This window comes from Melanostigma gelatinosum (genome assembly GCF_949748355.1).
Source record: "Melanostigma gelatinosum genome assembly, chromosome: 6".
In the NCBI taxonomy this organism is placed as follows: Eukaryota; Metazoa; Chordata; class Actinopteri; order Perciformes; family Zoarcidae; genus Melanostigma; species Melanostigma gelatinosum.
The window spans coordinates 4,540,138-4,565,670 of NC_136639.1; the positions used below are offsets into that span (position 1 = coordinate 4,540,138).

General features: G+C 41.9%; 3 protein-coding genes across 4 annotated transcripts; all 3 read left to right on the plus strand.

The window, feature by feature from the left end:
* Window positions 1-3,870: 3,870 nt before the first annotated feature.
* Window positions 3,871-5,295, plus strand: LOC306779148 (nuclear factor 7, brain-like; the record flags this gene model as incomplete). The annotated part of the gene is made up of 1 exon (XM_079270942.1): window positions 3,871-5,295. The coding sequence occupies one exon, from the start codon at window positions 3,871-3,873 to the stop codon at window positions 5,293-5,295; it is 1,425 nt and encodes a 474-aa protein (XP_079127068.1).
* A 9,480-nt stretch (window positions 5,296-14,775) lies between these two features.
* LOC306778071 (nuclear factor 7, brain-like) lies at window positions 14,776-16,200 on the plus strand (the record flags this gene model as incomplete). The annotated part of the gene is made up of 1 exon (XM_079269434.1): window positions 14,776-16,200. One exon carries the CDS (start codon window positions 14,776-14,778, stop codon window positions 16,198-16,200), a length of 1,425 nt encoding a protein of 474 aa, XP_079125560.1.
* Window positions 16,201-17,838: 1,638 nt separating this feature from the next.
* On the plus strand, window positions 17,839-24,461 carry LOC306779138 (uncharacterized protein). 2 transcript variants are annotated; one of them, XM_079270929.1, is made up of 11 exons: window positions 17,839-18,105; window positions 18,750-19,374; window positions 19,468-19,504; window positions 19,647-19,726; window positions 19,907-19,987; window positions 20,138-20,197; window positions 20,290-20,379; window positions 20,545-20,649; window positions 21,575-23,444; window positions 23,580-23,654; window positions 23,857-24,461. In XM_079270929.1, the coding sequence occupies exons 2-11, from the start codon at window positions 18,811-18,813 to the stop codon at window positions 24,090-24,092; spliced, it is 3,198 nt and encodes a 1,065-aa protein (XP_079127055.1). In that variant the 5' UTR covers window positions 17,839-18,105; window positions 18,750-18,810; the 3' UTR covers window positions 24,093-24,461. The 2 variants fall into 2 exon arrangements, with proteins under 2 accessions (XP_079127055.1, XP_079127054.1); XM_079270928.1 differs by having other exon boundaries at window positions 18,750-19,504.
* Window positions 24,462-25,533: the final 1,072 nt, after the last annotated feature.

The window sequence follows — 25,533 nt, forward strand, 5'->3', positions numbered from 1 at the left end:
CTGCTGTGGCTCTTGATGTTGTTGCTGCTTCATCAGCCACCAAGTCAGTCAAATCCTCTCAGAGACGTTATTCAGATTAGATTATATCTCAGACATGAGTCTTTTCAGCTCTTTAGAGGCCCACGTTTATTTTGTGCTGCTGTACCGTCATCATCAAAACTCTCTTGTACAAGATACAGATCAACACTGAACCTACATGTGGTGGAATGCTCCCCAGAGAATGAAGAATAGGGTGGAGGGTTGTGAAAGCAGCCCTCAGGCTGGCTCCTCCCACAACCAATTCCTAATCAGTGGCAGCATTTAAAACACACCTGTTGGCATCAACTTGTCCTTTTTGGCCTCTGTCCTGTTGCTGTGGCTGCTCGTAGTAGTTTTCATGTTAAAGAAACCTCTTCACTGTCCTGCTGTCTGAGTGATACTTATGTTAGTACCACATATATGAGTTGGTTCACCTGCTGCTCTTTTGATTCATTTACATTGTTCAACCAACTGGGTTTGTTTTGTTTGTCTTGATTCTTTTTGTTGCTCGTTCACTTTCTCTTCAGGTTCAGTAGAGTGTCATTGTTGGAGGCTCAGCCCCCGTGGTGAGGTCCCTACACCTTATGCATGCATGTACAAACACTGCATAAGAGTGTGGACTGCACCGTTTCTCTTGAGAGGATTGCTGTGTTGCACCTGAGCTGAGTTACCGGTAGCACCCCTGGGCTCTCCTCAGTGTAGTTAGCCTCCCTACCAGTGGCCTCTACTTAAATCCCATATTTCACTTGGTTTATGTTGGACAGGACCTTTTAGGATTATATAATGTGTTGTTGGTAAGGCCTTTTCAGCTTAATATGTAAAAGAATTATTTAAGATCCCTCATTGTTTTCAGTAATTTTCCTTTGTCCATAAATATTCTTTCCTCCCCGCAGCTCCCGTCCCCGCAAATTAGATTATTTTCTTTGTTGAGGAAGCAGCTTGGAGGGTTTACACTGAAACCCGCCCATGTAGACCACGCTTGACATGATGGAGCAACAGTTTGAGGCTGAAGACTTTCTTTCTTTCTAATCTTTACAGCTCAACAGTACTGTCTTCATCAGACTGATTTCTTTGTCTTATAGATCAATTCTAATCACCTCGTGGAATATTTACGTGCTTTTATTCAACAAAAAATGTAATTGATTATTTATTTATTTGATTTAATCTTTTGAAAATAATATCAACGAGATATATATATATAGTTACATTATTAACAAGGGAATCTTTTCTCGCTACAGCCGCATTAATAGGTACATATAAAGCAATAACAAAAAATATAAAAATGCACAATATATGCAATATAGATTATTTAATTAACTATCGAAACAATCGTGCAAAGATTCAACCAAACAAACGGTGTAGCGGTGTTGTAGTTGTGGGCTTGATCTGGCTAGAGGTGATTTGTTATAAAGTCTAATGGCAGAGGGCAGGAATGTTTTTCTGAATCTGTCCTTGTGACAGCGGAGCTGGATCAGTCTGTTGGAGAAAGTGCTCCGCTGTCCCTGTAGGAGGTGGTGGAGAGGGTGGTCTTGGTTATCCAATATGGATAATAGTTTCTTCAGTGTCCTCTTCTCCACCGCCTCTTCCAGATCGTCTTGTTTGCAGCCAATGATGGAGCCGGCCTTCTTAACCAGTTTGTTCAGTCTGTTGGTGTCTCCGGCTCCAATGCTGCTCCCCCAGCAGACTACAGAAGTCCAGTGCACTGGCCACAACAGACTGTAGAACATCTCCAACATCCTGCTGCACACTGTTGTGGAATATTTCTGTGAATAGTCGGGAGAAGAGTGTTAAAGTGTTAACAAATCAATGTCAAATGAAACAGAGTCTGGATGAACGATCAAAGTTGTAATAGTCAATTTATTTGCTTGCAAGCAAAGAGAACACAGTCTCACAGACACATCACCGTCATCTGTGTGAGATGCTCTGATGACACATTCAAATGCATAGACATTTATACCCAAACAGCATGCTGGTATAATAAAAGATGTCAAGGCAGATGTTTTCCTTTGAAGCACAGTGTCCTGTCTTTACGATACCCTGAAGGCGCTTTATGGCCGGTTTACGAATCCCTTTGTTATCAGTTTGTCCCACAATATTTATGGAGACATCAGATGCTTCCTTTGATGTCACTGTGACCTGGTCAAAGAGTTAAGTCACAGTATTGCAGAGACAGAAAAAGCCTGTGAACCATCACACATCATATATGCCTAAAGAGGGTCATGCTTTGAAGACAAATAATGCACAGGAAAACAGACACCAAGATAACATAACAACAAGACCCCTGGATCCGAAATTTACGAGAATCATTTAGAAAACACAAGTTTTAGTGCCTGCTCTTCTAAAACTCACATTCCTTAACCCTAAAACAGTAGACTGACATATTTTCCCATCACAACACGTTGAAGGATCAAAGTTTCCTCAAGAAGAAGAGTCGACTCCTCCCCTTCTTGTACACAGCGTTGATGTTGGTCTTCCACTTCAGTCTGCTGTCGATGGAGACACCAGGTACTTGTACCTGACGTACCTGATGACTGCAGAGTCATCAGAGAACTTCTGCAGATGGCATGACCCCGAGTTGTACTGGAAGTCAGTGGTGTACAAGGTGGACAGGAAGGGAGACAGAACAGTTCCCTGTGGAGGAGACAGATGAGGGCTGTGAACTGAACCTGTTGAAGAAACAGTTGAGCTCATTTGCGTCTCCAGGGAGCCCCCTGGTGGTCTCCCTCCAACCTTGAAGCCAGTTATCTGCTTCATCCCGGTCCACACCTCCCTCACGTTGTTCTGCTGGAGTTTGGCCTCCAGCTTCCTCCTGTAGGAGTCATTGCACTCCCTGAGCTTCTCCTTCAGGTGGCGCTGTACTCTCCTGAGCTCGTCGCTGTCCCCAGACCTGGAAGCTGCTTTCTTCTTCTTAAGAAGAGCTTTCAGGTCACTGGTGATCCGTGGCTTGTTGTTGAGGAATACTATTACACACATAGATCCTAACTAATGCATGATGAAATAAAGTATTTATATTCTTCTCAATGAGAGAGTGAATGAATGAGGGAAAATGTTCCAGAAATTAAAACACATTCAGGTTGAGAGACTTTAGAATCTATTCCATGATTATTTGTACATTAACTGAGACACAATGTTGAAAACTAATAGTCGTATTCGTGAGTTTGGTTTTAAGAGATACTAACAAAATAAATTGCTCAAACATTTATCCACTTTGACTTGTGATAAATTGAAGAATATGAGATAAAGAAATCAAATTCAAACATCAGCTTTGATTCTTTAAGTGCAGGTTAAGAGTGAGATCTTTATTTAGTCCACCTGGATGAAATGAACACAGTCATGAAGAGATTTTATCACAACATGTTTCCTGTTACAGCGGCTGAAAAGTATAATATGCAGTAAAACTGGTTTAGTGTCAGTGAGTCTGTTGAAATGTTCAGTCCTCAACACAACAATCTTCTCCTTGTTCGTGGCATTTTATGATCAGTTCTGTTCTTTATTTAGTGAAACGATAAAGGAGATTTTAGTTTTGGATTTAACTTTGAAACAACAAATGTTTTTGTAAGGATTTTGTATTTTTCTTAATCAAGAGTAAAATATTTACCTCAGAAAGACCTCATGACACCATCTGCTGGTGACTGAAGAACAGAACAGCATTTCCTCCTAATAACTACACCTGTCACACAGGTTAGTGGAACAGAAAGAAGATTTTGGCATTGTTGATCAGAGCTGAGACGCCATTACAGGGCGTGAGATCTCTGCTGGAAAACACACGTTTGGAGTATTTGAAGCAGTGAAGAGACGGAACAGTAACCTGGTGAGTCTTGTTGTTGAAAGATGATTAAGATACCAAGACAAATGGCTGAAAGAGCTCTTTTTGGAAGTTTCCTGAACTGCCATGTTTGTTCAGAGACGTTCAGAGATCCTGTGTCTCTGAGCTGCAACCACAGCTTCTGTTCAAGCTGCCTGCAACTATTCTGGAAACAAGCTGAAAACAAAAACTGTCCCATTTGTAAAAGAAGATCCTCAAAAGACTTTCCTCTGGTGAACTTTGCACTGAAGGAACTGGCTGACTCGTTTGCTGAGAGACAGAAAACTGGATCACCTGAGACAGAAAAAGGAGAGAAGAAGGTGGAGGTGGTGTGTAGTAAACATGGAGAAGAGACTCAACTGTTCTGTGAGGATGAAGAGAGAGTTGTGTGTCCTGTCTGTGAGTTTTCTCTCCACCAGAGTCACAAGGTGGTTCCTATAGAACAAGCAGTCAGTGACCTGAAGGACCAGCTGAGATCTGACTTAGAGTCTCTGCAAGACAAGAGGTACAAACACAAACAAGTGGAGGAAACATACAATGAAATGATTGAACTCTCCAAGAAGCAGCTGTTGTCCACAGAGAGGCAGATCAGAGCAGAGTTCAACAAGCTCCACCAGGTCCTGAAAGAGGAAGAGGAGTCCAGACTGGCAGCTCTGAGGGAGGAAGAGGAGCAGAAGGGGAAGACTATCAGCAGAGAGATGAAGATGATTCAGGAGCAGATCTCCTCTCTGTCAGACAGCATCTCTGCTGTTGAAGAAGACCTGCAGAAACACAACGTGTCATTCCTCAGCAGTTATAAAGCCACTCAGACCAGAGCCAGAGTCCAGAGCTCACTGTCAGATCCACAGCTGGTCTCAGGAGCGCTGATAGATGTGGCCAAACACCTGGGCAACCTGTCCTTCAGAGTCTGGGAGAAGATGAAGGACAAGGTCCACTTCAGTCCTGTCATTCTGGACCCAAACACTGCAGCCCGCAGTCTCTATCTGTCTGATGATCTGACCAGTGTGAGACGTGGAGACACATACCAGAAGCTTCCTGACAATCCAGAGAGATTCACTAAGTATGCAGATGTTCTGGGCTCTGAGGGCTTCAGCTCAGGGAAACACAGCTGGGAGGTGGAGGTGGGAGACCATCCTGTCTGGAATGTAGGTTTGGTTAAAGAGTCAGTTGACAGGAAGGGAGAGATATTTTCTTCACCCAAATATGGAGTCTGGTGTTTATGGCATCACAGTGGAAAATACACTGATGGATCTGGTCAGACTGTCCGAGTGAAGAAGAGTCTCCAGAGGATCAGAGTCCAGCTGGACTATGACATGGGGGACGTGTCCTTCTACGACCCTGAAGACATGACTCACATCTGCACTCACAGAGACACTTTCACTGAGAAACTCTTCCCATATTTAGAGATTGGAAAGTCTGGTGATGCTAAAACTGCTGATATCAAAATGTGTGAAACTGATATTTCTCTGTGATGTTCAGACATGTTGGTGTTTGTTCAGACTTTACTCTGACTTCACTGTGAGTCAACATCTCATTGATAGAATCAATACAATCAACAGTTATGACTCATCAGATCATCAACTTTCACATAAAAACAAATCATTTTCGCTAAAATCTATAGAGATGTTTTTTATTTTGTTTTGTAGATATTCTGGTTGCACTGATGCTGATTTAAATGAATTGAATACAAAACAAAGTTTGGCTCCAAAATACTGAAACTATCAAGATAAACTTGACAAATATATGTTAATTATTCTGGTTATCAGCTTATAGTTTTGAGTCAAACAACATTGTACAGTAGTATCACTCATCAGATTTAGTTTGGGATGTGTTGTGGTCATTGATGAGTTTCTTCCATTTGTGTCCATAGTCTTATTAAGTGTTTAGTATATTCTTTAAGTCCTACAATGCGTCGTTATACTTTATACAATAGTTTTTGTAGTGCATATAACATGAGTGATAAACGACAACGTCAAGTTTATGATCAAAATAAAGGAAATTCAAGCAGTACAATTTAGTTGAATTGTTTTTTCTTAATCTGAATCTTTATGAATGTTTATGAATATTTTCTGTAAGAAGTTATTTCCAGTTTCTTTACATCGGTCAAATGATCATGTGACAAATTACAAAGAATACAAATAATCAAAGACAATTACACAAACAGACTTTACAAAACGAATTTACTGAGTTGTATTTAGTTGTATTGATCCTCTCACTGGTCTGCACCTCACTGTGTGTGTGTTCTCAACATTAGAAACAGTCAGAAATCACATTTAAAAAGACGGTTCAACTTTACCCTCCTACAACTTCACTGCTTCATCATCAACTCTAAGAAAGGAAGATTCAACAAATAATACTTTCCAACAATCTCCTCGAGGAACGAGTCGCTTTTAGACTTTTGTGTTTGTTCAAAACTCAAAGAAGCAGAATGATTGTGGTTGTTGATCGTCTTTGTCATGTGAAGTTGTAACAGTGTGTTGATGCTCACGTCTGTTATAGAAGCCTCACTGAAGAGAGGGAGCACTGAGGGTTGGACACACACAACACACTGTTTAAGAAACGCTTTCACTCTTACATTTCATTCATTCTGTCACCTGCTGAATGCACTTCTCAGGGACAACACGCTCACATGTGCTCAATGTCATCAACATGATAGAATGTGCAGCATGTGCACAGGATGTGACGGCACGGACACATTCTACTTCCTGTAAACGTCACAAGATGGAGACAAAGTCCATGTTGTTCTTTGCTGCACAGGTTGATCAATAGCAGCACCTCTTAGCACTTTCTGATGGATTCTTCTTTTCACACAGATCCTTCACAGTGTTGAGGCCAGCACACGTGGAATGATAGCTTTTCAGTCACACGGCGCTAAAAACATTACCGAAACTGATTACAATTATAAGGAATTTAATTCCACTGATGCAAGTACGACTACAGTTACACATTGGAGTACATACTCCTATGAAATATTAAAACAATAAAACCCCATTTGCAAAAACCTCAACTCGGCTCCTCCGGTGAAAAACACGTCTCTCGTCCGGGGGCCATCACAGAGAGAGGGAAAAAGACTTTTAAATTAAACCTCCCACCCCTGTTCGGCACACCCCCTCTTCCATTTATCTCGATTCCTATTGGCTAACTTCCAGGAGTGTATTCGGCTGTCTGCCCGAGTCTACTAACACATTCAATGACTGTCAGTTACATTTTAACCCCTTCTATAATAATCCTTCAGTATGAAAGTTAAACTTCTGCAACTTGGCAGAAGCTTCATGTTTTTTAGCTACTATTCCTACATCACTTTATGTTTATCTTAATTATGCATTCCCAAAACCCTTATGATTATGACTAATTATGATTTATTAATTATGAATTATTAAACACTTTTATTATATCTACTAACTACAGTTTTTTGCTCAAATTTCTTACAATTCCCCCCTAACTCACAGTTCACTGTGAGTTAGCTACTCAAATGTAGTTAGTTATTCAAATGTCCCTGGAGACCTCCCCCCTACTCAATCCAGGGAGAGGCTCCCTATCTATCTAAACAGAGGCAAACAATTCATGCATACAGATATCATTGCAAGTATTCCTGTTCAGTTCCTTTCACAATCGAGTGCGTTGAAAATCACTGCCTTCCATGTCTTGGGGCTGGCAGGATCAGGATACAGCCTGTAGGTGGATGTTTTAGAAGTCCATCTGGGCCTTATCAGGTCCTTCAGGATCTCCGAGAGGATGGTCAGGAACCGCTTGTGAAGTTCTGCTATGGCACCGCTGGTGGCCTCATCTAGACTGTGGCCATCAGAAGCTCCATTTCGTCCTCATCCTCGTCACATAACTAGTTGCCCTGGACTGGTGTCTGGCTCATCGGTGAAGCAATAAACCCCTGTAGAGGTCCACGGATGCAAGGGAAGCCCCATCCACAGACAACTCGGCGGCCTATGACGACAGCACACAGAATAATTACGATTGCCAAAAATGTATGTTTTCACTGGCCAAGCATACTTCCCAACCAGTCGGTGAATGGATTCGTGACACCAGAGTTGTCTGCTAGCTCTTGGCTGAGTGCTGTCAGTCCCTCCAGAGCCCTGGTCACCGATCCATCAGGAGCTGTGTTATTTGGAATGAAAGTACAGCACGCAGACCCAAACATCTGGCACACGCCACTTTTCTCTGCTAAATCATATCGAATGCCATTCTGTTCTGCAAGGTCATAAAACTAGTCTTCGCCAGCTGTGCATGCAGTCCTGATATGGCGTCACTGGTGAAGTTTACAAAACGCTGTTGGTTATAGTAAATGTAGTTGATCCAATCGACATTTTTATTAATCATCACCCTCTGAGAGAAAACAGATTCTAAATCTGCTGCTATTTGATTTCTGGCTTGAAAGTCATTAGACACCCCCCTTGGCAGTCTTATGACATCTTATGTACACTTGGTCATCAAAGGCTCCCTTCGGGCCACCGGCATCTCTTTTGGATCTTCTGTTAGCATGTGGGCGTGGAGAGATGAGTTCTCCATAAGGTGCATCAGTGACAGGCAGGATATAGAATGACAATATAAGTTGCACCAACGCACATCTACCTGTCCAATCTTTAGGCAGGATTGGATATATGGTTCTTCCTCCACACCACCACCATAAATCAGCTCTAGGTGCTGTCTGTCTTAACACACTGTTATATAGATAGTCGCTAGCATTGTGACTGTGGCTACAATTTGCTATAATTTGCAATAATACTACCTACATTGGGCCCCTTAGCTGTATCTGAGACTATACAATCAAATGGACCCTCTGTAACCTTGAACAGAGGTGGGGTATTATATTCTACAGGTGGGTAATCCCAGTGTAGCCTCTGACAAGTGTGATGGAGGGGCAAAGTGTCATCAGTAAACAGAGTTAAAATACAACTAAATTCAGGACTTATGAGTCTGAATCTTGAAGGAACTGGTGTTGCTAGGGGTTGCTAGGTCCTGAACACACAATACAATCTGTACTACTGACTTGAAGCCGTATATTGTACCCACCATACATTCCCATCTGCCATTCCAGTTTCCACCCCTTACCTCATTCTCTGCGTCAGTCGTATGTCGAACCTGGTCTTTTTACAGGCTTAACAATAATCCTAATGAGCCCTTGTGGGGCAGGACTATCAGTAGTTGCCTTTCCCTGTACTACGTAAAGTCCTCAGTCAGTCAATTTGATAACAGCTTCCCATACTTATGTGTGGCAGGCCCACACTGGTCAGTTATGATGCACAAGGTTTTGGACATCCACCCGTAGGTGTGTTCATACCTGGGACAGGAAACTACTTCACAGAAGTCGAACTGGACCGTTGATGTTGTACCTTCTTTGAACATAAGAGTGAGAGTTACATTTTCATAGGTGAGTGTCGTCAGAGAAGCCTCTCTACGTGGTCTAAGATCGGTTTGATTAGCTACTGAGGCTAAATGTCGAATCCTGATGTAGTCATGCATGTGATCTGGTTCCTGTCTGTGGTTAATTCCCCATACTAAGAGGGAAACTACTGAACTCAGGAATAAAATAATTACAGACTTCCATAACCTACTGAAGCTAGAGTCTCCCAATGGACGCCCTCGCTTAAACTGTGGGGAAAACGTCATCTTCAGTACTGTCTAACCCCTCTTTTGAGGTGTCTTTGGCTTCAAATTTTCCTGTTTGATGTTCAATCCTGTCTCTGCGAGTGTCTCACTCGTTACCTTCGCTGCTGAGTGAGGTGGTGCCAAGTCGCTCCCATTTTACCTTTTCTGCATGTGAGGTTGCCAATACTACCTCCCAGGGACCGGTCCACCTTGGTTCACTCCACCTGCGCTAGTGGACTCTTATCCACACCAGACTGCCTGGTGACACGTCAGCCTGCTTCCTTTCGTCAGCTGCTGCTTCTGCGTTTGTCACCTGAGAAAACAACACTCGGCTCATGTTAGTTAGAGCTCCCGTATATTTCTCAATTTCTAGAGTTAGCAAGTCTAGGCTAAGACCTATCACTGAGTTAGAGGACTTGGATTGTGCTGTATTTAAATTCAAAGTTGTGGTTTATCATGACGTTATTAATCTCAAAAATTGTGAGTAGCACCTTTACTGAAAACTATTCTAAATGTGGATCTACAAAAAATGTTTGACACCTTACCATAAATGTTTGACACCTTACCATATCCCCCCTTCACCTCGATATCTCTGCTGTAAGGGATCACATGGCAACCATCTATGTATCTTGGCTATACACTGAACCTCCCCATGGTCCTGGTGACAGCATGGGCATCTGTTGATGTCTCATGGGAGGAGGTCCAGCTGGACCTGGTCGTAGGTACTGCTGATGTTGTGGTGGGAACGGAGCATGTTGTGGTGGTGCATTGGGCTGTCTTCCTCTTCTTTTATGTGGGCAATCTCTCTGCCAATGACCTTCTCTCCCGCATACGTAGCACTCTCCTTTACTTACAAGACCCCCATGCCCCCCTTTATCGTTACCTCTCCCTCTGTTGGATGCACCACTTCTGCATCGTGGTGGGGGCTGATTGTACACCACCGTGGAGGCTGGTACTGCTGGATTTGGTTGGTATGAGGTCGGGGGTGCAGCTGGATATTGGGGCTGTTGTGAGGCCTGAGCCTTGGCTACGGCCATCTGTTTCTTGGCCAGATGATATTATGGGCCCAGGATGTCTGCCTGACCAACGCCGCCTTCAGCACACACAGCGAGGCCGGTAAGAATGTCCCTTCGTGGTTGCCAAATTTGTTGAGGCCAGCACACGTGGAATGATAGCTTTTCAGTCACACGGCGCTAAAAACATTACCGAAACTGATTACAATTATAAGGAATTTAATTCCACTGATGCAAGTACGACTACAGTTACACATTGGAGTACATACTCCTATGAAATATTAAAACAATAAAACCCCATTTGCAAAAACCTCAACTCGGCTCCTCCGGTGAAAAACACGTCTCTCGTCCGGGGGCCATCACAGAGAGAGGGAAAAAGACTTTTAAATTAAACCTCCCACCCCTGTTCGGCACACCCCCTCTTCCATTTATCTCGATTCCTATTGGCTAACTTCCAGGAGTGTATTCGGCTGTCTGCCCGAGTCTACTAACACATTCAATGACTGTCAGTTACATTTTAACCCCTTCTATAATAATCCTTCAGTATGAAAGTTAAACTTCTGCAACTTGGCAGAAGCTTCATGTTTTTTAGCTACTATTCCTACATCACTTTATGTTTATCTTAATTATGCATTCCCAAAACCCTTATGATTATGACTAATTATGATTTATTAATTATGAATTATTAAACACTTTTATTATATCTACTAACTACAGTTTTTTGCTCAAATTTCTTACAACAGAAACCCCGTTGTGTTTGTCTGACATCCTGTTTGTCCAGAGTAGCTCACAAATCCATCACTGCTGTGGCTCTTGATGTTGTTGCTGCTTCATCAGCCACCAAGTCAGTCAAATCCTCTCAGAGACGTTATTCAGATTAGATTATATCTCAGACATGAGTCTTTTCAGCTCTTTAGAGGCCCACGTTTATTTTGTGCTGCTGTACCGTCATCATCAAAACTCTCTTGTACAAGATACAGATCAACACTGAACCTACATGTGGTGGAATGCTCCCCAGAGAATGAAGAATAGGGTGGAGGGTTGTGAAAGCAGCCCTCAGGCTGGCTCCTCCCACAACCAATTCCTAATCAGTGGCAGCATTTAAAACACACCTGTTGGCATCAACTTGTCCTTTTTGGCCTCTGTCCTGTTGCTGTGGCTGCTCGTAGTAGTTTTCATGTTAAAGAAACCTCTTCACTGTCCTGCTGTCTGAGTGATACTTATGTTAGTACCACATATATGAGTTGGTTCACCTGCTGCTCTTTTGATTCATTTACATTGTTCAACCAACTGGGTTTGTTTTGTTTGTCTTGATTCTTTTTGTTGCTCGTTCACTTTCTCTTCAGGTTCAGTAGAGTGTCATTGTTGGAGGCTCAGTCCCCGTGGTGAGGTCCCTACACCTTATGCATGCATGTACAAACACTGCATAAGAGTGTGGACTGCACCGTTTCTCTTGAGAGGATTGCTGTGTTGCACCTGAGGTGAGTTACCGGTAGCACCCCTGGGCTCTCCTCAGTGTAGTTAGCCTCCCTACCAGTGGCCTCTACTTAAATCCCATATTTCACTTGGTTTATGTTGGACAGGACCTTTTAGGATTATATAATGTGTTGTTGGTAAGGCCTTTTCAGCTTAATATGTAAAAGAATTATTTAAGATCCCTCATTGTTTTCAGTAATTTTCCTTTGTCCATAAATATTCTTTCCTCCCCGCAGCTCCCGTCCCCGCAAATTAGATTATTTTCTTTGTTGAGGAAGCAGCTTGGAGGGTTTACACTGAAACCCGCCCATGTAGACCACGCTTGACATGATGGAGCAACAGTTTGAGGCTGAAGACTTTCTTTCTTTCTAATCTTTACAGCTCAACAGTACTGTCTTCATCAGACTGATTTCTTTGTCTTATAGATCAATTCTAATCACCTCGTGGAATATTTACGTGCTTTTATTCAACCAAAAATGTAATTGATTATTTATTGATTTGATTTAATCTTTTGAAAATAATATCAATGAGATATATATATATAGTTACATTATTAACAAGGGAATCTAGTAAGACCTTTTTAGATTAATATCTATTGTTGGTTCCCTCATTTCCCCCCTAAGACTCCGCCACTTAAACATGTTTCATTCTTTCTTCTCTGCTTCTCTCGTTCTTTCCTTTTCTGCTGATGCTGGAAGAAAACTCTTCTGCTCCATAAAGTACATAACAGAAAGGACGTACAGGGCAACATAAGTATCTGTGTCAGTCCAGGTTTTCTTTCCTCTCACTGAACACTTTGCCCCTCAATCGTTTCACTGATAGAATGCAGATCAGTGACGTCATCACGAGCGACACTAGCAACAGTGTGATCACGTGAATGGAGTGCTGCTGGATCCAGGACGTCTCGTAGGAGTCGGCCTTTAAGTGAGCGGCTCCCTTTGTGTCTCGGGACAAACTGGATCCAGAACATGGCTCGGTCCAGAGGCTTCATGGTCTGGTCTCTGTGCAGCCTGAGAGCTCCTGCACTTTCACCCTGCAGGATGGCTCGTGAAGCACCTTCTTCACCTTCTCCAGGAAGTTGTCTTTGTCAATGAGTCAATGTCCAGCATTCTGGTAATGCCCCTCGCTCTCGTCCTGAACAGGTTGTCGTCCTGATCAAACATCAGAGGAAGTCCCACGATGGGAACTCCACGGTAGATGGTCTGTTGGTGCCTCCGTTGGGCCACAAACACTCTGGTCTTTGTGTCCTAAGAGGACGTTTTGGTGAAGCCAGTCCAGCAGCAAGATGTTGTTGACCAGAGTGGACCGTCTCTTCCCAGGATGTCTCCAGATGACCTTCTGAGGGAACTGAGCAACCGCAGCAGCCACATGTTGTGCTACATCCTCAGGAAGAGTCTCCACCAAGGTCCCCAAGCTGATAACAAAGACTCCATGAAAGTCCTCCAGATGTTGAGGAAGCAGCTTGGAGGGTTTACACTGAAACCCGCCCATGTAGACTACGATGGACCAACAGTTTGAGGCTGAAGACTTTCTTTCTTTCTTATCTTTACAGCGCAACAGTACTGTCTTCATCAGACTGATTTCTTTGTCGTATAGATCAATTCTAAACACCTGATAGAATATTTATGTGCTGTTTTAAAATCACAAACTTAATCATTCATTTATTTTAGTTTATCTTGTGAAAATAATATCTACTCATGAATGATGATATACAGTATTTTGATTGTTGTCAATAAGAGAGTGAATGATTGACTGAATGAGAGAAAATGTTCCAGAAAGTAAAACACATTCAGGTTGAGAGACTTTAGAATCTATTTCATGATTGTTAATTGTACATTAACTGAGACACAAACTAATACTCCTATTAGTGAGTTTGATCTCATGTTTCTAGAAATACTAACTGTTAGAGCCAAATTTGGTATTGTAAATACAACTGAATTTCTTTGTGTGTACATTGGGTGGCGCTGTCTTCATGTCCTGGGCTCAGGTCCTGAAATCACTGTGGTTGTCAGGTGTTTGACCCCGGAAGGGCAAAAGGTTTTGACCGCTATACATTTACTGTCGGTGGAAAGAATGGCATTTGTGTACGTTGTTCAACGAGAATAAATGAGCTATAGATCATCAAACAAACATCTATGTGATGATGTATCGAATGCATGACAGATAATATAGCACACAACTAGTGCGTCAACCAGGTTACTCCAGAGGGAAAGACACTTCAGGAGCCTACAGCCACAAGACTGGGCTTCTTTAACACTAACAAAATGCATTGCACATACATTTGGCTGCTTTGACTTGTGATAAACAGGAGAATATGAGATTAATAAATCAAATTCAAACATCAGCTTTGATTCTTTAAGTGCAGGTTAAGAGTGAGATCTTTATTTAGTCCACCTGGATGAAATGAACACAGTCATGAAGAGATTTTAGCACATGTTTCCTGTTACAGCGGCTGAAAAACAAAATATGCAGTAAAACTGGTTTAGTGTCAGTGAGCCTGTTGAAATGTTCAGTCCTCAACACAACAATCTTCTCCTTGTTTGTTGTATTTTATGATCAGTTCTGTTCTTTATTTAGTGAAATGATAAAGGAGATTTTAGTTTTGGATTTAACTTTGACATCATGACACCATCTGCTGGTGACTAAAGGACAGAACAGCATTTCCTCCTAATAACTACACCTGTCACACAGGTTAGTGAAACTAAAAGAAGATTTTGTCATTGTTGATCAGAGCTGAGACGCCATTACAGGGCGTGAGATCTCTGCTGGAAAACACACGTTTGGAGTATTTGAACCAGTGAAGAGACGGAACAGTAACCTGGTGAGTCTTGTTGTTGAAAGATAATTTAGATACCAAGACAAATGGCTGAAAGAGCTCTTTATGAAAGTTTCCTGAACTGCCATGTTTGTTCAGAGACGTTCAGAGATCCTGTGTCTCTGAGCTGCAACCACAGCTTCTGTTCAAGCTGCCTGCAACTATTCTGGAAACAAGATAAAAACAAGAACTGTCCCATTTGTAAAAGAAGATCCTCAAAAGACTTTCCTCGGGTGAACTTTGCACTGAAGGAACTGGCTGACTCGTTTGCTGAGAGACCGAAAACTGGATCACCTGAGACAGAAAAAGGAGAGAAGAAGGTGGAGGTGGTGTGTAGTAAACATGGAGAAGAGACTCAACTGTTCTGTGAGGATGAAGAGAGAGTTGTGTGTCCTGTCTGTGAGTTTTCTCTCCACCAGAGTCACAAGTTGGTTCCTATAGAACAAGCAGTCAGTGACCTGAAGGACCAGCTGAGATCTGACTTAGAGTCTCTGCAGGACAAGAGGCACAAACACAAACAAGTGGAGGAAACATACAATGAAATGATTGAACTCTCCAAGAAGCAGCTGTTGTCCACAGAGAGGCAGATCAGAGCAGAGTTCAACAAGCTCCACCAGGTCCTGAAAGAGGAAGAGGAGTCCAGACTGGCAGCTCTGAGGGAGGAAGAGGAGCAGAAGGGGAAGACTATCAGCAGAGAGATGAAGATGATTCAGGAGCAGATCTCCTCTCTGTCAGACAGCATCTCTGCTGTTGAAGAAGACCTGCAGAAACACAACGTGTCATTCCTCAGCAGTTATAAAGCCACTCAGACCAGAGCCAGAGTCCAGAGCTCACTGTCAGATCCACAGCTGGTCTCAGGAGCGCTGATAGATGTGGCCAAACACCTGGGCAACCTGTCCTTCAGAGTCTGGGAGAAGATGAAGGACAAGGTCCACTTCAGTCCTGTCATTCTGGACCCAAACACTGCAGCCCGCTGGCTCTATCTGTCTGATGATCTGACCAGTGTGAGACGTGGAGACACATACCAGAAGCTTCCTCACAATCCAGAGAGAAGCACTAAGCATCCCATTGTTCTGGGCTCTGAGGGCTTCAGCTCAGGGAAACACAGCTGGGAGGTGGAGGTGGGAGACCATCCTGACTGGAATGTAGGTTTGGTTAAAGAGTCAGTTGACAGGAAGGGAAAGATATTTGTTTCACCACAATATGGAGTCTGGTGTTTACGTCATCGTAGTGGAAAATACACTAATGGACCTGGTCAGACTGTCAGAGTGAAGAAGAGTCTCCAGAGGATCAGAGTCCAGCTGGACTATGACATGGGGGACGTGTCCTTCTACGACCCTGAAGACATGACTCACATCTACACTTACAGAGACACTTTCACTGAGAAACTCTTCCCATATTTCAGTATTGGAAAGTCTGGTGATGCTAAAACTGCTGATATCAAAATGTGTGAAACTGATATTTCTCTGTGATGTTCAGACATGTTGGTGTTTGTTCAGACTTTACTCTGACTTCACTGTGAGTCAACATCTCATTGATAGAATCAATACAATCAACAGTTATGACTCATCAGAATCAAACTGTATTACATCATCAGATCATCAACTTTCACACAAAAACAAATCATTTTTCAACTTTAACTTAATCATCATCTTGTGTTGAATCAGAACACAATGTAACATTTAGTGAATCCACTGAACCAAACACTTTGTCTCCAGTTGTGTGTTTCTTTAACTTTGATCTTCATCAGACATCAGTTTTACTTTATTAGATTTCTGGTTCTTCTGTTGAGTTATTTCAGCTTTGATGTTATAATTTCAGTGTTTTACACTTTACACTCAGAGTCTCAGAGGTTCAGTGAATCAAAACACATTCTGACTCTGATTGATTATCTTTTATGATTGAAATTGTTTTCGAAGTATTTAGTTTTACTTTAGTTCGCTAAAATCTGGAGAGATGTTTTTATTTTGTTTTGTAGATATTCTGACTGCACTGATGCTGATTTAAATGAGTTTAATCTACAAGTAAATGTGGCTACAAAATACTGAAACTATCACATCATCAGAAGATAAACTTGACAAATAAATGTTAATTATTCTGGTTATCAGCTTATAGTTTTGAGTCAAACAATATTGTATAGTAGTATCACTCATCAGTTTTAGTTTGGGGTGTTTTGTGGTCATTGATGAGGTTCTTGTATCCACAGTTTAATTAAGTGTTTTAGTATTCTTAGAAGTCTTACAATGCTTCTTTATGCTTTATACAATAGTTTTTGTAGTGCATAGAACATGAATGATAAACGACAATGTCAGGTTTTTGATCAAAATAAAGGGAATACAAGCAGTACAATTTAGTTTAATTGTTTTTTCTTCATCTGAATCTTTATAAATGTTTATGAATATTTTCAGTTTGAGGTTGTTTACAGTTTCTTTACATACATCGGTCAAATGATCATGTGACAAATTACAAAGAATACAAATAATCAAAGACAATTATACAACGGCATTTACAAAAATTATATACAAGTTGTCCATGAACAAACAAAAAAACAAATCATACCATCCTGATAAAGGCAAAACAAATTGGCTTAAAACATGTAAAGAACAAAGCATAGTATGTTGGAGAAGAGTTGTGCTTTTAATTTGCATTGATTCTCACACTGGACGGTACCTGTGTGTGTGTGTGTGTGTGTGTGTGTGTGTGTGTGTGTGTGTGTGTGTGTGTGTGTGTGTGTGTGTGTGTGTGTGTGTGTGTGTGTGTGCGCGCGTGTGTGCGCGCGTGTTCTTAAAATTAGAGACAGCCAGGAATCTAAAAGATTCCAAACTTTTCCCTTTTTAAAACTACACTGCACCATCATAAATTAGAAATATAGTTTACAATTAAGTACATTTTGAATGCAGGACTTTTCGTAATGGAGTAGTTTCATATCGTGCCATTGTTCTTTTTATTTAAATAAAGAATCAGTTTGCATTGATATCTGTTCAAGTCGTGTATTTTCTAAGTGTTTTATTCTCTCATTGTGTCGCTGTCCGCTACACTAGCAGAGATGCTGCTCTTATTTTGAAAACTAACCGGAAGTATTCTGTTGGAGTCCAGAGCCGAGAGGTAAACAAACGGCCGCCACTTCCTGTGATATTCACAGATATGCTCCTCGTGTTCATACATTTGTAAATAAGTTAGATACATTTGGTGCACACACCTTTTCTCTTTCAGCGTGTTCATTTTGGAGTCTTTGTCAGTTCTACGAAAATACTGGCATTTCACAACCCATCGTGCTAACGGCTAGCTAGCTAATTAAGCTAGCTAGCTAGCTAAGCTCCGTGTGGTCGACGTGCACATCAGAACAGCGATTTATACACAGTTGTCCGTCCTCTACTGTAAGTATAATGGTTGAATATATTTGGGACGAATAAGTAACTTGGTACCATTCATAAATGATCCTGAAAATTACGTGTTTGGGTGACGTAGCGTCAGTTTCACGAAAACATTGACTAGAACATGCTAACAACTGTTAAAGGGGTTATTTATCGAACGTTAGATCACAACATCGAATAAAATAAACCTATAAAATAATAAAGTAGCTCACAATTCAAGGATTCAAAGACCATTCATTGATATTGTGGAAAACGGATGAATTCAGTTGTAGTGCAACAAACGCATGACAAACATAAACAATAGTACATTCCTGTGGTGTTTTTTTATTTATTTTTTATTTGAATCAATAAAAATAAGCTGCACATCCTAAATATATACAGTAGCTTATACACAATGCCAAAATCAAACATGGATCAACTTACAGTTTGGACCCAAAATATGATATAACTGAGATAAAAAAAAAAACTGATATTGATGAAAAGCAGCAGCTTTTTGGTTTATTAACACAAGATCTCTCGACAGCCTCAATGTGAAGCCATCAGTGGAAAGTATGCTCTTTGTCCCACACTGAACACAGTGACGGGACAGTAGAAACATATAAAGATGTGATCCTGATGATAGTGTGCGTGTTGTTTTGCTCTTCTAGGCCCTGTCTCCACGGAAATAAAAGACTCCAAGCAGCAAACAATTGATGTTTAGGGAGAATAATGGATAACCTTGCATCAAATAAGAGCCACATACCCTGTCAGTCGTGGGCGGGCCAGAATGTCTGGTCCACCGCTTCAACTCAAGGATCCCTCCTCAACCCACTTCCCAGCTCTCAGCATCTCAGCCTGGGCTTGTCTTCTGACCAGAGACCCTCCTACGACCACCTGCAGGAATCCAATCAGAGCTGTATGAGCGACCTCGGCACCTTATCATCCAGAAACGATGCTCATCACGCCGCTCTGTACAAGGCCTCTCTCATCAGCAGCAATCCGTCCTCCAACGCGCTGTTTGCCAACACTGCTGTCCCTGGCACCTCTCACATGATCTCCTTCCCCCAGCAAACCTCTCACACTTCATCAATGCTGCTAACCGCAAACCACGGCAAAAACATACCGCCACCGTCTCTTCCCCGAACAAACCAAGCTCCACAGCCTTGTGGGCCACAACTTCTTCCACCTTTCTCACCCCACAACCCTTACAAAGCCCCATTTCAACCTCCACTGTCCAATCAGAGTTTACCAAACGGACTTCTGCCAGTTAGCCTGTCGTCATGTGGACAACATGTAAGTACGTCTCACGCTACTTTTGATGGGATGAATGTGGAGTTGTGTGGTGTTGCTGGATACACTCACACCCATGCCTCATCCACTTCTCAGGAGCAGAGTCAGTGGATACCTCCATCACACTGCAGGGGTAAGCTGTACTACCTGTATTCGTCCTGTATTACTCATCAGTGTGGTTAAACCTATTGGGATTGATTTATGTAAGCCACAGCTTGTTCAGTACTTGTGTGTGTATATATACGTACATACATTTTTGTACGTTTTTTCCTCAGGAGCTGTAAACGAGTCTATCCCTGACGCAGCTGCTCATCCTAAAAACAAGCCATCGCAAGAGGGGAAGAGTAGTCCACCGGTGAGGAAATGAACAGCTCTAACACTTGTTCAATTAAATGTTTCTGTACATATCTTCACAAATAGAACTACGGGGTGTTGTAAATGTTTTCCATGTTTGATGACAGAGCTGTGTGATTTCATACGAGGTCATTGCCTTTATTTTATCCCTCAGTTTATTTTCATTTCTATCTGCTTTCAGGCCAACAATGAGACACAACGTCAAGTGCTTTTACATCAGCGTGCACAACTACTTCAACAAGTGGCAGAGCTGGATAAACTTGTGAGTGTGAAGGAGGTCAACACCCAGTACAACTTAGAACCTATGCATTACTTTTAGTTATACATTGCTTATATCGCTGATCTAGAGACTATTGTTGATAATTCTACACAGAGTTATAACCTTTTGACTTCCCTTTGTCCCCCCACTAAGCTGGAATCAATCCCCCCAGAGGAGAGCAGTGATGGGAAGTCTCCACACAAAGCTGTTCAGGTAGGTTACGTTTGATTTGATTTATACACACACACACACACACAAACAATATGATTGCATGTAAGTTGTTGGTTTTTTCCCTTCACTTTTAGTCTCATCCATCAATGGATGATTCATCTCACTGTGAACAATCCAAGACCAGAGATGCACAGCAGGTTCAGCAGTCTGCAGGAAAGTCAAAGGTAGCTCCACGTCAAAGTCGTTATCATGCATCATTTTAGTCATTTACTCACGCGCCCTGCTACGCACACACGCCTGCTCCTTCAATCGGTACATTTTATTCTGTTAACAAATGGTGGTAAAGGCTCAACCTCGTCACTTCTTTTTGCTGTTGTTTTGCTTTTCAGGCACAGTCGCATCTTTTGTCGGACTGTTCGTCTCCTGCGTCCTGTGATGAACAAAGTGAGGCCTGTGATACAGCAGACGATCTAATGTCAGCAGCCGAATCAGAGGTAGTGACCCGTGTATTATCGTTCGTTAAATCCTTAAGAAGTCGGACGTGTTGGTTCAGATTTCCATGCGATGCATCCGGGCATGGCCTCCAGTTGCAGTGAGATGGTTTGCACCATTAGGCCTTAGATTCTGACTGTTTATGAGATAAAACAAGGCATTCAATGACATCACTTTTAATTACAATATTTTCTGTCAGGACAAATAATGCATTTAAGAGTCTAGAAAACAATTCGCAGATTTATCAATTGTTTCTAAAATGTGTTTCGCTGAAAGACCTTTGTGATGTTCCGGAAAACGCTCTGTTTTATTCATCGTTGTCAAAATAAAGTATGAAATATTCCCTAAATACTGGACAGAAGTGGTCAAGCGATCTGATAACAGTGACAGAGCATGTGCATCAAATGCTGCTCATACCACCAAGCACCAGAAGCTAGGTGGACCTTAAAAGATTCATAAATGTTAAGCTATGAATGGACTATAAGTGAAATTCGTAGTAAGTCATTAAATACACTTTAATATTTAGGAAGTAGTAGTGTTTTTGTGGAGAATATGAAGGCAGCAGAACATGGAATAGTGATAATTTCCCCGTTAAATACGTAAACTTTTGAAGCTGATCTCCAGTTTCACAGCATCGGGGCTCTTGATGTTGGTATAAAAACAAACAAATGTCGTCGTTTATCAAACTCCTCTGTACCTGAATACAATTTACACAAACATTACATCATGAAATATTTTCATGTGAAGTCAAATGACGATAAATGCATCTTTATAGAATGTTGTCTTTTTTTAAATTAGCTTTGATAAGTTGGTATTTATATATTGGTGTCTTTGTTTAGAAATAGAATATTGGAAATTACAATATTGGACAAAAAAAGATCGTATTTTCACATACAGTTGTTTTTATTTTTATTTTTTTTTTACCAGAAAGAAGACTCAGCAGAAGACAGTGATTCTGATTTCCTCCACGACAGTGATGGAGACTTCTCTGACTTCCTGTCTGACTCTGACTGGGGCTCTTCAGATGAGTCTGGTGACAGCAGGCCCTCGACCCCCGCAGTAGAAACACCTCCTCTGCCGGATAACAAAGGGGCGAAATCAGGAAGCTCTTTGGTTCAAGAAAAAAGCGTCGCTCCCCAAAAAAAGATCCGCCCAACTAATCTGAGGAATTCTTTTGAAACCGTCGTGCTACCAAGTTCAAATTCTACAGAAAAGCGCGTTTATGACCGGAGGAATTATTGTTTGTTTTGCACGAACCCGCTGTCCAAAATGTCGCGTCATCTTGAGAGGATCCACAGCGACAAACCGGAGGTTGCAGCTGTGTTTCAGTACCCCAAACACTCCAGAGAAAGACAAAAAGTATGGAACAGACTCATAAATCAAGGCAACTTTGCTCATAACAAAGAAGTCATGAAAACAGGAATGGGCCAACTTGTTTCCCGAAAAAGGCCGAATAAAACGCAGAGAGCCAAAGACTTCCTTCATTGTCTGTACTGTCGAGGTCTTTTCGTGAAGAACGCCATGCACAGACACATGAAGTCGTGCCCAGAGAGAGTGACGAATGAAGATGAACCAGAGATCGGAAGAAAGCGCATCGCATTGCAGTGTGTGCTGGAAAGCGTAGAGGACCTCGGAATAAGCGATGGTTTTAAGAGCCTTCTGTCCCCGATGGTTTTCGACGACGTGACACAAGCGATCATGGCCGACGAGATCATCTTGCAGTTTGGCGAGGACCTCTTTAACCAGCACGGATCCAATCCGAAGAAGCATCCTTACATACGACAAAACCTTCGTCAGATAGCGAGACTTGTACTCGAAGCTCAGAATATAACCCCTCTGAAGAAACTGGAGGACTTCTTTCTCCCTTCAAGCTTCCCACATGTGGTGTCTGCGGTGAACGCCGTGGCAGGCTACAATCCAGAAACCAAAACGTACGGCATCCCGTCGCTCGCCATCAAGCTCGGCTACGACCTGCAGAAGACCTGCAGTATTGTCGAGGGCAACGCCGTGAAGCGCGGCGACGCAAGTTTGGCCGAGTCTGCGCGAAAGTTCCTCGCCGTGTACCAGGAAAAGTGGAACGGGCTCGTTTCTGCAGGAGCATTGTTGGCAATCAGAGAGACCAAATTGAACAGGGAGAAGAAGGTGCCGTTCGCTCAAGACGTGAAGCGCCTGAATTCCCACATGGAGAACGTTCATCTTCTTGCAGAACAGAACCTCAGAGACGCAAAGTCTGCAGAAAACTACGCCGCTCTGGCCAAGGTAACGCTCGCTCGGACAATACTCTTCAACAGACGAAGTCTCGCGGAGATAGCGTCGATGGAACTAACGGCTTTTAAGTCACGGAAAAAATCAAACTCTCAAGACGGCTTGGACGTATCCGTCTCAGATTTGGAAAGGAACATGTGCGAGTTCTTCACAAGAGTTGACGTTCGAGGGAAGTGTGGGAGAATGGTCCCCGTTTTACTAAAACCGTCGTTCGTGTCAGCTATGGAGCTCCTCACGGAGGTACGCAAGACGTGTGGCGTCCCCAGACAGAATCCCTTCGTTTTTGGCCGACCGCAAGGCCTGTCTGCCTACCACGGGTCAGAGTGCATCCAAAAATATGTGAAAGAATGTGGAGCGAAGGACCCTGAAGCGCTGACATCCGCGAAGATCCGGAGGCATTACGGAACAATGCTGCAGCTGATAAACCTGGATGAAAACGAGGCGGCCCAGATTCTAGGCCCTAATAATCAAGTCCAAAGCCTGCGCGAGGACAGCGGCATGCAGCTGGATGACGTTGAGATGCACTCTGATGGTAGACGTTTTGAATAACTAACATTCGTCAATATATTTTTGTTTTGTAAGGCATGTGCGTATGGATATGAGATATCAAAATCTTGGGCTGGGTTGCTGCACTTTGGGTCACTTATTTCTCTGTTTTTATCATCAGATGTCGGCCATGGACAAGCACACGGAGCAACGACGGACGCCAGCGTGTTTGTATCTCCAAAATCGGACAAAGAAGGTAATCTCCAAGAGTTCTTATTTAATGTCCACCTCGTTGTCCAAGGTTATTATGATGTAAAAAATAAATAAAAAAAACATGATGAAAAGAAAATATGGACAATAAGGAGAATGGTATTTGGGGTTTGGAGTATTTGTAGTGCAAAGAGTACCTGTGATGACAATTAAATCTGTCTTTTCATTATTTTTCTCTTGTCCCACAGGCTCCAAATATAAGGGCAAACATAAATGGGAGAAAGCAGAGGTTCTTGCTGTTGAAAGACACATGATGCACCTAATTAAGGGACAAAAGATTCCTCAGAAAAACGAATGCATTCAGTGTCTCGAGGCGGAGCCTAAAGCGCTGAGGAACCGTTCGTGGAAAGGTGTGAAAGACTACGTCAGAAACAGGATCACTGCCCTGAAAAGGCAAAGCGTAACTCCCAAAGCTCCACACTGAAACAGGATTTATAGACGGGATGTTTTGTTGATGCTTTCCCTCTTGCATTTTCCTTTCCTTCCCCACCGTCTGTTCTGCCACATTACGAGCGTTTACATCCATTAAAATGGCCAAGAATAGATTTACATTTCATCATTTTTATTTCCGTAGATTACGACTCAATTAATTTGTAACACCGTATATTTTTCACTGTGTTTTTGTTCATCCAGATAGACGGCTCATGCATACGGACACATAATGTGTAATCCTCTAATGGATAAATAGTACGTTTTTGGAGCTGTAAGTTAACGTCTGTGACCGGGGTATAAAGTATACTGTAATTTGTTCTTCTCTTTGGTATACTGCCTTTTGTTTGAATTTGTATAACAACTTTACCACCAATAAAGTACAGTTAATGTTTGAACAAAACACAAGTTTACTCTCTTCTATTCATGAATTGCGGACCCTGGTGTTTCATTGGTTTGTGTCAGGACTGCTGTGTATTTTTGTCCTTTTATGTATGAAAGATAATTGTATACACAGTGATGGAAGTATTCAGATATTTGAATAGTAGTAGCAACACATTTATATTTCCATATTAAATATTTTCAAATTATTATTACTCTTAACATATCAGCATTTTGATGTATATATATTTATAATGTAAAGTATAGCTATAGCTATAAAATAGTGGATTAAAGGTACACCACATTTTCTAAAAGTAAGTGGCGTGTATAAGAGTAAATATTAGTAAGGATGAATGTAATTACTTAAGTAATAACGGAGTTGTACCCCAAACCTGACAGTTTTTAGCTAATGTTTCAATACAATTCACTTAAAATGTTGATAAAAATGATTTTGTAATGTTTTCAGTTGATTTAATGGTGTTAAACTGAAGTTAAACTTTGTACCTTTCAAACGAAATATTGTTGTAATTATTACAGTTAGCTTTGCCTTTACCAGAGTCGTTAAAACGATGCTAACACCGGTGAATTAGCCGTGCACTGCTCTTGGCCTAATCCGTACGGACTTCTATCCTCGTAAACACTGGCTGCTGCTGGTTTTTCGGGGATATTCGCTTGTTCCAGGGTCGCAAAAATGACCATCAATGCTGTCAACACATCCGGGACCGTAGTTCTGTCCTTCACAATAAGATATCACGCTTCAACAACTCCAAATGATGCAATAAAAGCTCCTTAATTTCCGTTTGAGCTGTTTCAGCGTCGCCCGAGCGTTCTTTCTGCTTTCTCTCATCAAAGTCACTTTCCTATAGTATTTAGACATATAAACGTCCATATATATTCATGAAATTTGACACGTAGATTATTTGATATGTATGAATTAATATTATTTACGTTGGCAGCTTGACGGCGTGACGACTCCTGAACGCTTCGTCACTTGAAAAGAAGGATTTCACATCCTGCTTCGCTCTTCACGTCCCGCTAGCTTTCTCTGGAGTACA

Coding starts and splice junctions, on each gene's coding strand:
- LOC306779138 (XM_079270928.1), top strand. CDS start 18,811: ATGGATAACCTTGCATCAAATAAGAGCCACATACCCTGTCAGTCGTGG. Junction 19,727..19,906: donor AGGGGAAGAGTAGTCCACCG/GTGAGGAAATGA, acceptor ATCTGCTTTCAG/GCCAACAATGAGACACAACG. Junction 20,380..20,544: donor AGTCTGCAGGAAAGTCAAAG/GTAGCTCCACGT, acceptor TTTGCTTTTCAG/GCACAGTCGCATCTTTTGTC.